We start from the raw sequence: 13,809 nt of genomic DNA, 5'->3' as shown, positions 1-13,809 counted from the left end.
TATCATTAACACAAGCAAGTAACTCAAGTGGTAGACGTGGCACAAGGCTGCGAGGCATGTTTTGTGAGATTATAACCAAGAAGCTGTCTTCTAACACCTACAATCATTAGTTACAATAACCAGGAGCAAATTGCTTTATCAGGAAATGAATTTGCTTTGGCAATGACCTGCATGTTAGTGATGTTCTTATGTGGGTTTACCTCTGCAGCAATCCTGGGGTGGCAGGGCACCAAACATGCGTGGTTTGATGCCAACAAATCTGGTGACCTTACCCTTTGAAAAGTGCTAGTTTCAGTACTTGGAAGCAAGTGTTTTGGGGCGATGTATGGTGTCCTTTTGAATATGTTTTTTTTTTTTTTATTTTAAATCCGTCAGGATACAGATTCTTCCTTGAGTCATTCAGGAAATAGCACCCCAGGACAGACCTTGTGGTTAGCCTGCTGGAGCAGTGGTGGGGCTGCCTCTGTTTCCGAAAATAGTGCCATATGAAGGTCTCCCCCTGATCCAAACTTGTGGGATCGCTCTTTTTCCTAATTCGGGAAACATTCAGGAAAAGTGTGATGTTAAAATAGGAAACTCGGATGGCTGCGCTAGTTCTTATTTGTAGGCATCTTACTCCTAGCAAAGCACAGTGGAGCTGCTTTTGCTTTCCTTTTTGCTTTTGCTATACAACCTTGTGTGGATCACAACTGTAAGGTTACCTTGTTCTTCTCGGTCTGTTGTGTGAGAAGGCACTGCCTGCACACGCAATCACAGAGCAAATGCCTTTTAAAACCAGTGTCTGTGCTTTCCCCATATAGTAATCTTGCAGTTCCTTTCTCCACCCTGTTCCTTGTCCACACGGCCAGGTTAGAGGTGAGGAGGGATGAGGGAACTGATGGTCCTTGTGCTCTGGCACTGTTAAGCCTTTCTGAGGTGTGCCAGGTACTGGCACCCATGTCACTGGTTAGCGTAGATTGTGTGAAATTGGCTCTCCCTGTGGAGGCTGGATGTACCTCACCAGTGTAGGGGTTACATTGCACAGCAATGGTTATGCTTCACATTACAGCTCAAATTGTACCCGCAGAACAAAGCCGAGCTTGTAGTTTGTTGCACAGCCTCCATCTGTGCCGTGCTGTGCACTCCAAGAATTTGGGTATCGTGTGTGTCAAACTAGGCAGCCAAAATACATCTCTTTTTCTTTTTTTTTTCTTTTTTTTTTTTTTTCTTTCTGATCTCCTGAGCTCCCGCATCTGTCACATGCGGACTATACCACCCCCTCCTTCTCAGAGATGCTAAGAGAAGATTCAGTTCAGTCCTGTTTGTTCAGCCTTCAGACTCTGTCGTGACAGGCAGTGCTGAAAAGCTCATGAGGAAATTAATAATTCTGCCTCTGAGCCAGGCATGAGCAGCGTGCAGGAAGCGAGGCGTGAGACCACACACTGAACAATGAGGAGAGAACAAGGTAGCAAATAGCTGGTGGGTTCAGGGAGCATCGTCTATCGCATGCAGTGGTGGAGGGCAGAGGTCTTGCCTTTAGACACTGAGCTTGGAAGAAAAATTGCACGGCAAAGCGTTTACAGAAGGGGGGCAAATTAAGGATGCTGTGTCAGCCCTGAATTTGGCATTTCCTGACTGGTGAGTGCTTGACTTTGCAGCTAATCTTTCCACACTGTTTTTGGCATGCAATTATGAGTAGATCTAATCAGTGCTTGTCAGACACCTGGCATAGCAGGCAGGTGCAGGCAGGAGATCCTTGATATCGTAGGCTGAGAGTGCTCTAACTGCCCTTTGTCCATTCTGAAAGCAGGTTGATAGATCATGGAATCATTTTGGTTGGAAAAGACCTTTAAGTTCATTGAATCTGACTGTTCCTTTCCATTTCCAGCTGCTCATATCTTGGGGTGTAGGAGTGCCTGTAGGGGGAAGGAAGGGCAGGAGAGTTAGCAGTGAAGGAGGACACCTTGTTTAGGAGTGACTGTGCATGCTTGTACTTCATAAAGCTTGGAAGATCAGACAGTCCTCCATCCTGTATATAGCCCTATCTGTTGTCTTGCCCCCTGTGGGCAAGTTCAATTGCAGACAATAGAGCTTTAAATATATATATTTTAAGATAATTTTATCTAACTTTTTCCCCAGCAAACATGTTTGCATCATTGTGTTGCAATTCCAACAGCACTGTGCTGCTAGAGCATTCTGATTTCATTCTGATCTGAAAATGCCTGGGGTCTGGCAATGTTTTTGTGTATCTTATCGAAGGATTCAAAGCAAATGGGAAGGGAAATGCAAAGGGCCCAGAAAGCAAATAGATTAAAGCCTTGTTGCTGCATTGTGCTGTACAGCTGGATAAGCAGACCTGCTTGATTAATAGTGGTGCAATCAGCCCAACCAGCGCTTTAAACCAGTGCCTTTAAACAGCACGTGCATCTCTGGGCTTGTGTTCCACTAAAACAGGTCCTGTGTTGTATCTTCAGGCACAGGTTCTAGTCAATGGCTGAATCAAGCCAGTGTTTTCAGAAGTGTTTCAGGAGACTCAGGCTCAGGTGCCCAGTCTCAGGTGTCCTGGGGCAGCTTTGCTTTCCCAGGAAGGACTGCAACACCTCTGAAAGTCAGACCTCCATTTAGGGGCCCAGAAATCGTATCTAATTCCTCTTTACGGTTTCATTTTTCCCACTCATGAAAGGCAGTCTGCACTGGCAAAGGGCAGCACACAGCTTACTCCATGCACTCAGTTACAGCTGTGTTGATAAAGGGAGAGCAGGGACCTGAGAAAGCCCTTCTGCGTTGTTTTTTTAAAGTGATGTTTCTAGACCGGTCTCAGTGATTCAAGTGCAGAGCAAAACTCTGGTCCCGAGTATCACTGTGGTGCCCTGCTTTAGAGTGGGTGTACATTAATGATGCCCTCTGGTTGTTTTACGAAGCCAGAGCTTTGTACAGCGTTCCTTAGTACAACAGGGCCTGGGGGGCACTGTGTCCATCCACGCTGTCAGCTGAGCATCATTACAGAGAGGTGGCTTTTTTCAGAAGCTGGGTGCTCTTGGGATGATTTTACAAGCACGAAAGGCTATTTCTCTCCCTCTTAGAAGAACTTTATACAGCTAACAAAGGGGCCTAAAGCGGCCTTTGGTAGAAACTCCAAGAGTTTTGAGGAATACAAATAGGACCATAAAACTGCTAGTTCTGCTCTGAAAGCTTTGCCCATGGGAGAAATGAATGTGAAGTTTAATTATTTTGTCGATAGGAATCTCCCATATTACAGAAATTGTCTTTCCCTCCCATTCTAGCCTTGTGCTTTCTTTCCTTGTTTCTTTCTAGCTTGCTGATGCACAAGGCTTCCTTTTTCCTGTAAGAAGGAACAACTGAGTAATTGAAATGGAACACTAGTGAGGATTTTTTAATCTGAAAGTCAGCATTAATTAGTCAGGTCGGGTGTAATTAGCTTCCTCATCTGTCACTGCCTCTCCCCAACTTGTCAATGACTTTCTTCTATCCTAGATTTTACTGAAAAAAACCTCTGTCATGTGGGAGCTGCATGGGGGATTTTCCTGGTTGGGGTGCAAGTGAATGACAAGCCCTGCAGGGCTGTTGGGGTCTGAGCTGGATCCCACCTGCTGCTACCAAGGACAAAACTCTTGCTGATCTAAAGGTCTCCCAGGTCTGGCTTTGTCCCTTCTTTTCTGCTGTGTGTCAGGCTCACAGGAGTCATAATTATTCCTACCCTGTGCTCCATCGCCCTACAGTGCTTTAAATCCTTAATTCATGAATCCAGTCAGACTGGTAAATTGCAGCAAGAAGTGGAGGATGCCCGGGTTAGATAGAAGGGCAAATACCAAGGGGCTTGGAGGCCCAGTCTGCCAGCCACTGGTTGCTCTGTGATAGTCATCCAGGAAGGAAAAGGGTAAGCCTCTTCAATTGGGCACCGGTGGTATTCATGGCCATGGTGCTGAGGTTCAGCTGCAGGTTGTCTGGTGTGCAGGGCTGGCAGCGTGGCTCAGATCAGATGTGAGATAGCCTCTATGCTCCTCTGGACAGAAGTGCCCATTGGCACTGAAAAAATAGACTTGGCAAGGAGGCCTTTCTTGTTTTCCTCCTAGTCATGTTTCCACACTGCCGCTGCAGCTGCCAGGAGGCAAACCAGGTCATCAGCTGGATCCTGGCATTACTGGTACCTTCCATAAAGCTGTGTGTCTTTGTACCAACACAGGGTTGGAAGATGTGAGTCTCTTTGGCCATATGTCTCTTCGCTGTGATGGATTTTCTGAACTCACAGCTTCAGATCAGGCAGGACCTTCATCCTGGGATGGTGCTGAAACTGCCCAGCAGTCTGAAGACTGAATGCTAAGGGAGGAGGCTTTTTATGTACTGTACTACAGGCTAATTCTTCCTTTCCCCTATTGAATCCCCCTTCTACCCTCCCTTTCCAGCTCTGTTTTCTACAACATCCCTCCAAGCTCAGCTGTGCTGCTGAATCAGCAGCTCGCTGGCCTCTCCCCGCTTCCTCTTTCCCCATCCCCAGGTGGTTCTTGGCTGGCTGAAGGAGTGAGGCAGCACAGGTGAACATGTGCCAACGCCAGGCTAGGAGGGGGTGAGCTGAACAGGAGCTGTGCAGGCCCAGCTTTGCCGGAGCAGCGCAGCAGCTGTGGATTCTATGCAGCCATTAGGCAAAAGGCTTGAGATTTGTCCCCGCTTCGCAGCATACTCGCTGTAGGCAGCTCTGCAGCTCTGCAACCCTGCTGTTGGACTTCATCCATACCACGGTAGTGTGGGGAAGGGAAAGGGCCCCACGTCTTCCCCTTGTCGGGTACCCTGGGGAGAGCTGCCCCTTGCTCTGCCCTGGCCATCAGTGCGCCCAGTCGGCCGCTGCATGGCTGTGCAGGAAGCAGGAGCTGCTGCAGGCTCCGAGGGCTTGAGGAGCTGGTTTTGCCCAAGCAGCCAGTTCAGGGTCTGTCCTTCACTGGGTGTGTGATGACAGCCTGGAGCTTTGAGGGATGCAGGATTAGGTCCGCTGTGCGTATCCTGGAAGTGAAAAAGTAACTGGGCCATGCTTCAGTGCTGGGAGTCCCTGGGTAGTATGGGAAGTGGTAGAGGGAAAACAGGCCAGCCCCCAAGTAGAATTCAAGTAGAAAAAACGCATTTCACTCCCCTTCTGGCTGATTTTAGGGTTTATCTCCCCTGCCAATTGAGTTTGCCATGTTTTGGATTGGATAAGCTTTCATCCTGACCCAGGCAGGATCTGATGAAGGCGGTAAAGCCAGACGAGTCCCAGGGGCAATGCTAAGTGAGCTGTCTGGCTTTGCAGCTGAATTATGTGGCAAACTCTTTTGAAGGGAGTTCAGAGCTGTGGCGGAACTAGGGCAGGATGCATGCACACGCTTACCCCGCGTGGACAGCCCAGGTGCCTCCCTCCCTGCCCTTGCCTTTCTGCCTGGACCAAGTCCTGATTCTTCCCTGACTCAGTTCTCACATAAGTGCGTATAATCTTGGGGCTTTTCCAGCACTTGCTGTGCTGGGGATTACACCAGCATCAGAATTTGTACCAGTCTTCAGAGGGCAGCATGCACTGGCCTTCATGCATTGCGGGTGTCCACCTGTTATAAGGTGGGTTTTGCAGTCACCGTGAGAGTGGATGGAAGAGCCAGAGGGAGATGCCTGACATCTGATCCCTTGAGTTGAGGATTTAGTGCTTGGTTAAAAAAAGAAGTTGGTATGATCCTTTTTCTGCTGGCTTATTACTATCTCAGTCTCTCTCATTTCCCTTTCTTGGCACGTGCAGGCCATTCTGTTTCAGGACTAGAATCTTTTCCCTCCTTCTCAGCAGCTCAATAAATGGGAAATTATTATGGGTCTTTACCTCTCATTCTGAAGAGAGAATACATATGCTGATCAGGTCTTGCAGTAACTCTGTTCTGTCGAAGGAGAGCCCGGGCCAGTGGGAGAAGGGGCAGCCGGGTGGAGCGGAGGTAGCTGCATGCACACACCAACTTGTACAGGTGGGATGGGTGAGCTTTGCACCTGCATTCATGCAGCACCAGTCTGCACTGCTAATGTGAGCTGAAGTTGTAGCTTGATTGTCTCTTAGAGGCAGAAGGACGACAGTACTTGTCGGCCGAGTGATAGGTGGGTGTCACTGGCCAAGGGCTTGCGTGTGCTGAGCTTGCCTGTCTGCAGAGGCGAGCAGTGTGGGGCAACCTGTGAGCTGGGGCTGGCAACAGTGCTGTGTTTGGGGGGGCTAGCATGTCAGCGGGCTTTGGACACATAGGAGGATGTCACTGCCCTCCACTGTTTTGTCAGCATTGATGGAGTTACGGCTGCTCTGTGGGGAAAGTTTGGGAGCAGCATGGAGTGTGGGAGAGAAGGCGGGACTGCAGTCAGGAGCAGCTGGAAGAGGATTATATGCAGATTGAGGGACATGGGAAGGCCTCTTGCCTGTCGTGGGGCAAGTAAGGCGCTCTAAGCAACAACACAAGAGCACGTGGGTGTGCATCCCATGAAGCTGGGTGGAGGAGCACCTGCAGGCCAGTAGCTGCCATGGGCAGCATTGCTCATATGCTCTTGGCTTTGCTCCCATGCCTGAGGCGCACACAGTGATGCATGGCTGTTCAGGGAAACTTTCAGATGTTCCCTGGCTGCTTACGATTTTGCATCCTGAATATTAAAAAAATTTTAATGGAGCCTAAAAGCAGCTAGATTTCTCCTAACCTTTCCAGAGACTTGAAAAGACCCCTCTGTGCTTTCTTCTTGCTAACAGCCCTACACGTGAAGGGGGGAAACAACACAGCAGTTTTGTGAGCCACCCTCTCCTCACCCCATTTCTTAGCCTCCTGAGGGTGAGACATCTGGCAGAAGAGAGACTGTGCCCATCTGCCATCAGTGGTGCCCATCTGTTTTTGTACTGTGGGATTGCAGAGCAGGAGGTGGATTCAGCGTACGCTTACGTGCCCTCCCACACAGCGCTGTACAGCCTGGCCGAGGTGTGTGAGCCAGCTGCATGAACCCAGCCACGGTAAGGGACTGGGAGAGGCCCTGCACTCCCACTGGCAGGAAGGGTGGGATGTTTTGAGACTGTGAGCTGCAGATTAAGGCCACTGATCAACATTTGTGCTTTCCTCAGTGTGGGCAGGAGCAGGGGGGCTGGAGCTCAGAGGTTGCCTGTTCTCCACAGGGTCTGCAGTGCTGGAAGTGCTCTGCCCAGCCTAGCACACATGCTATCCAGACCAAAGTGAGTCCCATGGGAGCTGCTGTAGCATCTGTGAACCCCCTGTGAGCAAAGCCACAGGCATCACCCAGGCTGACCAGAGCCAGGGAGACTGCTGTGGCCCTTGCTCCTTTGCACATCCCTCTTCTGCCAAGGAGCGTTTCTGCTACTTTGCTTTTCCTCTTGGTCCAAGTTCCAGCATCTCGAGGTCTTCTGAGGACCTAGAGTTAAGGGGTGCTGGCAGTTCATCTTCCTGATGATCTAAGTCCTGCTGAAATAGAAACCCTAGTTAGTAGTAGCAAACCTGGTAAATTGCTTCTGGCTTATGTGTAAATTGCTTGCAACTGTCAGGGTCAAGTAACAAACTGAATCTCTTCATTCATGTAGCGAGCAGGGGCTGCTGGCATGGCTGCTGGGAATGGGAGTGATGCTTACAGGGTCTGGGCTTTCTGGGATTTGCTGTTGGGGACCACCACCTGGGGCTTCCTGGCTTGGGAGGGGCACGTGGGAAAATCTAAGGACCTATGTGTGCTGGCAGACCTGTGCAAAGGAGAGCACCTCCCAGGGAGTCTCCCTTCCTTTCCTGCACAAGCGTGGGCTGGCCAGGGAGAGTTTCCTCCTTCTGGTTCCCTTGGGGACAGTAACTGCTTTTGCTTCCTGGCTGTTCCAGAAGAACAAGGAAAACCTACTCCATAAACAATGTCCCACAAGGGTGGAAGGAAAATAGGGTTGTTCAGCCCTTTCCCTTCCCATGCTGGTGGTGGAGAGCCCTTCAGGGACTAGAGCAGGGTCACAGTGAGTTCTCCATGGGGGCTGGTATGTGCAAGCGTGTGCATACATATGCATCTGCAGGTGTGGGTGCATGTGCTTCTGGTTGTGTGTGCACATGCACACTTTGTGGGAAAGATAAACACAGCTATCAATAGCTGGTGAAAAATCTCTTGCCGTGTGTAAGGAAAGGAAAATAGGGTCCCTTGCATTTTTCATCTGGTGCCATGAACTGTTCCTGGCCTTGACAACCAGATTAGCTAGTTAAACGTTCCTGCTGCTGCAGTCTGAGCAGCATACTGTGAATTCCCTGCCATCTCCATGCCTGGTGTTCCCGGAGCCATGCAGAGCCCTCTCCAGCCCCAGACCTCAGTGCTCTGGCAGTAGTTTGAAATTCTCCCTCTGTGCCAGGCAGGGTGTGGGATATCCCATGGTGAGCCTGTTCTTTCAGTGGCTGTAGCAAATCTGCGGGGTTTGAGAGGGGTCATGCTTTGCTGCTGAGTGTGCAGGGCTGAGAGAGCTGGAGTGTGCCTCCCTCCCTGGCTCTGCTGCTGAGACCCTTCGGCAGCCGCTGTGGATTCATGGCTGTGCCCAGTGACACATTGCTGGGCCTTACTGACTGCTTTTTTCCTATCCCTTTGCGCAGGTGCTGGACATGGACACAGAGGATGACCCCTTGTTACAGGACGCCTGGCTAGATGAGGAAGATGAAGAGGTAGCCTTCAGCTCCCGGAAGAGGCGAGAGGGTGCTCTGTTGTGTGGGAAAAGCCCATGCAGAGTCAGGCCACTGCGTGTCACACTGCCCGTGTCTGGCTTCTGGAATATTGTTGGCTGGGTATTTACCAACCCGTACTGCGCTGGCTTCATCCTTTTCCTGGGCTGTGCCATCCCTGCTGTGCTTGCTGTTGTCATGTTCCTCCACTACCCAGCCCTGGATATTGACATCTCCTACAATGCTTTTGAGATTCGCAACCACGAGTCCTCTCAGCGCTTTGATGCACTGGCCTTGGCCCTCAAGTCCCAGTTTGGGTCATGGGGGAGGAACCGCCGGGACTTGGCTGACTTTACCTCTGAAACCCTGCAGAGGCTCATCTTCGAGCAGCTCCAGCAGCTTCATCTCAATGCTTCCCGTCTCAGGGTTGGCGCACGGGTCAAGCGCAGCACCTTGGAGGGCAGGATGAGCTCCCCCAAGCCCCATGCCCACCTGAACCCTGGAAACCGGACTTCCCGAATCGGGAGGGGTGCCCCACGCTGGGACTACTCCGGCACTTACATCAGCACCAACACACAGACACATGCCCACTGGCGCATTGAGCTCATTTTTCTGGCTCGGGGGGACTCTGAAAACAACATCTTCACCACTGAGCGCCTGGTTACCATCCATGAGGTTGAGCGCAAGATCATGGACCACCCTCGCTTCCGGGAGTTCTGCTGGAAGCCCCATGAGGTCCTGAAGGACCTGCCTCTGGGTTCCTACTCCTACTGCTCCCCTCCCAGCTCTCTTATGACCTACTTCTTCCCCACTGAGAGAGGAGGGAAGATCTACTATGATGGCATGGGACAAGACCTTGCTGACATCCAAGGTAGGCTGAGGGCTGTTGGCGAGGGCTGCATGTTTAAGGCAAGCATCTCCTGCAAATTCAGGCAGTCACTGACGGGTGTGCAGCTGAGAAGGCTGACCGCCTTGTGCAGAGAGGAAGATACTGCGATGTCGTGCCTTGAGGAATCATCTTTTCTGTGCTAGGGCCCCTTTTCAACCCTTTCAGCAAAGCCCATATAACTGCAGTCACGGGTCATGCAGGCCCCAACAGGCCAGCAAGAAGGACAAATGAGGGGATCCCTGCATTGTACAGATGTCCCCTGTAAATTACTATGGTTAACTAGAGGAATGTCAGGTCTTGGATAGACAATCGGGATGAGATTCCCTGCGCTATAGAGCAGATGAAAGGTCTGTGGGCTGTTCTGGAGCTTGGAAAGCAGCTTGTGAGTCACAGGTGGAAAGGCTCCTATAAGGAGAGGAGGAGGGCCATGCCTCCTGTTCCCAGCTCCGTACCCCGTACTGTGTTCCTCTAGTAGAGCAGAGGCTCTGGATGGTAAAAAGGAGGTGAATCATGAGGAGCCTGTGGGTGTGATGTGGCTGTGGGATGAAGCCTCCATCTGTTTCCTGAGCACAGGCTGCAGGTGACAGCTGTCCAGGAGCCATACAAGGAGCAGGCAAAGAATTAACTCCATCTGTTCCAGTGTGAGTAACAGTTCTGCTACTAAAACAAGAAAGAGCATAGTTTCTGGGTCTTTCTGGTGTGAACTCAAGGGAACTTGGATTTTTGGGATAGACAGGCAATGTCTCTTATTCAAAACTAGCTGAGTACCTCCATCTCTGCATCCCTCACACCATCAATTGGCAGAGGTACCAGTTCTCAGTGGAGCCAGGACCCCTTATCTTCCCATGGGCTTTGTTTAGCTCATGTGCTTCCCATTGTGATGGAGCAAATTGATAGGGATGCTGAGTGCACTGCTGCTTGGGGGAGCTGCGGTTCAGATCAGTCGGTGGAAAATGCATCCCTGATGGGGAACTGCATGTAGGCAACATCGCAAGCAGAGTCACAAAGCAGAAGTGGAATGTGAGTCTGACGGTCCAGCTTTCCCAGCCCTCCTTGCTCTCTGTGGGGTGGCAACAGTTTCCCTTTGTCAGACTAGACCCTGTGCCTTGCCACATCAACTAGGCAGGACCTAACAAATGTGGTCCTGCTTTCTCCTGCAGGGTCCCTGGAGCTGGCCATGACCCACCCTGAATTCTACTGGTATGTGGATGAGGGCTTGTCTGCTGAGAACATGAAGAGCTCCCTGCTGCGGAGCGAAATCCTCTTTGGGGCACCACTGCCAAACTACTACTCAGTGGAGGACCGCTGGGAGGAGCAGCGCCGCAAGTTCCAGAACTTTGTCATCACCTATGTGGCCATGCTGGCCAAGCAGTCCACAAGGTGAGGGGGCATGCAGACAGGGCAGGTGCCTTGCTGGGAATGGGTGCGAGCAGGGAAGGGCAGAGGCTGGAGGGGCTGGTGCTTTCTGTTGCACTGAAGGAGTGGATGGAATAGGCCCTTTGGCGTGTTCAGGCTCTGCCTTAAGGTTTACGCAGGACAGACGTGCCTGCTCTGCTCTGAGCCAGGCAGCATTCAGCCTCGCCGGGGAGGCACTGGGACAGAAGGCTTGGCGTGCCAGTTCGGACTGTGGGTCAGTCTCATACAGTGGCCGTGGCGTAATGCTCCAGACGAAGGAGGAAAACCATCTCCTTTGAAGTTCAGCTCAGCCATGGTGCTGTGCGTGCGGGTGGGGAGCATATGGCAGAAAACCACTCATATGCTTCCCTTTAATGCCACTTCCTACTGCAGCAACATGCCAGAGACATCAATAGAAGCAATGAAAGGGAGCCAAAGACTGAATCCAGTGCCTGCCTTTCTACTCAGCCCCTCTCTGGCATTGGACCTGTTTGCTTCCATCTCACAAGTCCAATTCCATGGACTCCAACAGAGCTGCTTCTCTGCCTTCCTGGTCTGAATTTGGCCCCAGCTGGTCTGATGCGGGGGATGAAATGATTCTTACTCAAGGCATCAACTTGTGGATCCGATTCTGATTTTTCTCATGCCAGTGTAACTCCTTTCAGAAGTGTTTGCTCTTTGTATAGAGATATGGGGAAGGGAGTTTCAGGGCAGGATGAGTTTCAGGAAATGCAGTCTTCTTTCACCACCAGGTCTGTATGACTGTGGTGGAATAGAGCTTTGCTCAGTGCTTGTGAGAAGGGAGATGGTAAAATAGAGCTAAAAGAGTAGCTGGGTATCCGTGTAGCTGAGGGACGGCAGTGAGTCCCAGTGTCAGTGTACCTGCTCAGTTTCCAGCGCTCCAGTGAATTTCAATAGCTCCCGGAACGAAGGGATACTGATCTTCAAAAGCAGAGCGACTGCCGGCAGCCCTTGTCAGCCCTGAAAGCCGGCAGCCACAGAGGGTTCTCGGCAATGGGCTGGCAGAGTGGGCTGCCGTTATTGGAAGCCCAAAGGGAATTGGGGCCAAGGCTCAGTTCTGAAGCTCAGGGTCCTGATAGCCTCCCACGGTGCAGTGTTATTGTACTCCTGGTTAAATTATCTTGGATTACTTCCGCTCAGAGCCTGCTTCCAGAACCAGAAGCTGGTAAATCATATGGTTTCTGATAAGCTCTCGCTCTGCCTGCATCTGCTGGTTATTACCTTTGTGCTTAATATAATAAGCAATGATTAGGATTCCAAATGGAATTGGCTTTGGAGGCTTCAGAAGCTGTCTATTAGTGCCAAAGGCCCACCATGCAGTGGAAGAATTTAAAAAAATATTAGACTTGCTCTTTTATTTTTCTCCCTTGTATGAACTTCACCTCTAGCAGCAACCTCGTTCAACCTGCTCTCACCACTCTGAGCTGTTTCCTCAGAGAACTGCCAAGTTTATTAGAGCAGTGATCTCCTTTGGCTCTGTGGGGAGACATTGTGCTTTTAAGTTTGCTGGCTCTGCTCCCTTTACACTCAACTATGCCTAACTCCTTTTCCTTCCTTCATATTTTACCACTCTAGCAAAGTCCAGGTGCTGTATGGAGGAACAGATTTGTTTGACTATGAAGTCAGGAGGACTTTCAACAACGACATGTTGCTGGCCTTCATCAGCAGCAGCTGCATAGCTGTCTTGGTCTACATCCTTACCTCCTGCTCAGGTAGGCTGTAGTCGTGGTTGCTCTGCTCTCACACAAATCCAAATGGGCCATGATTGCCTGTTTCGGCGCAAGCCCCAGGCGAGGCTCTGATGCCCTGACACCAGCCTGGCTTTCTGGCACAGCAGCATGCAGAAGGTCTGGTTCTCCAGAGCAGAGATTTGTGGGCTGGGTGGGGGGAAGGCTCACAGGAGAATAGGAATAAGATGCAAATTCCCATCTTACTAATGCTGTTGTAAAGCTGATATTTTGTGGATGCGCCTCAGGGGAAGGAGTCTGCAGGCGGTACTCCGGCAGCCTTGAGCTATTCTCTGTCACCAACACACTCCTGGGAACCAGTGTCCCAATAGAGCGGGTGTGAGATGTCTGTTCTCCCAGGGGGTGGCCAGTGGTACTATTCTTTTCCATGTTTCTTTCCTCCTGTAGTGTTCCTGTCATTCTTTGGCATTGCCAGTATTGGGCTAAGCTGCCTGGTGGCTCTGTTCCTGTACCACATCGTATTTGGGATCCAGTACCTGGGTATACTCAACGGTGTGGCTGCCTTTGTCATTGTGGGGATTGGTAAGCATATCCTTGCTCAAAACCTGCCTGTGCTGCCTTGCCATAACTCCTGCCTGCAGGAGAAAGAAAGGTGATGGTGGCAAATGCAGATTGAATTTTCAAGCCCTTTCCCTCTATTACCTGTAAGTGAAATATTTGCAGGTCAGATGTTGAAGGGAAATTAGATTTTTAGCATATGTCCCTACAGTGAACACTGTATCAAAATATCGCCCCTCTTTTCCCAGGGGTTGATGATGTCTTTGTTTTCATCAATACCTATCGCCAAGCAACCCACCTCAAGGACCTGCGACTGCGCATGATCCACACCATCCAGACAGCAGGGAAGGCCACCTTCTTCACTTCCTTGACCACGGCTGCAGCATATGCTGCCAACATCTTCTCTCAGGTACACTGCAGCTTTGGGATTTGGGGCTTTCTCTTTCTGCCAGAGGGCCTAATAGAGAGGGAAGCTGTCAGCACCTCCTTCTGTCCTCTCCTCCAGCACAGGGACATGCTGGACTTGCTTGCCCTAGAGAGCTGTCCCTTACCTGCTCTAAGGCAGTGGACACTCTCCCTGTATCAGCATGCAAGACAATATTTC

At 50.7% G+C, this 13,809-nt stretch overlaps 1 protein-coding gene across 1 annotated transcript in view; it reads left to right on the top strand.

Moving 5' to 3' along the window:
- The window catches only part of DISP3 (dispatched RND transporter family member 3), a 103,536-nt gene that overhangs the window by 77,427 nt on the left and 12,300 nt on the right, over nucleotides 1–13,809 (top strand). The window contains 5 exon segments of the mRNA XM_055704386.1: nucleotides 8,589–9,525; nucleotides 10,704–10,923; nucleotides 12,535–12,671; nucleotides 13,095–13,229; nucleotides 13,454–13,614. Of these exon segments, the coding sequence (XP_055560361.1) occupies nucleotides 8,589–9,525; nucleotides 10,704–10,923; nucleotides 12,535–12,671; nucleotides 13,095–13,229; nucleotides 13,454–13,614 (1,590 nt within the window).

Source organism: Falco cherrug, chromosome 3, assembly GCF_023634085.1.
Source record: "Falco cherrug isolate bFalChe1 chromosome 3, bFalChe1.pri, whole genome shotgun sequence".
In the NCBI taxonomy this organism is placed as follows: Eukaryota; Metazoa; Chordata; class Aves; order Falconiformes; family Falconidae; genus Falco; species Falco cherrug.
The sequence above is the reverse complement of the archived record's forward strand: the minus strand, read 5'-3'. Positions and strand labels throughout refer to the sequence as shown.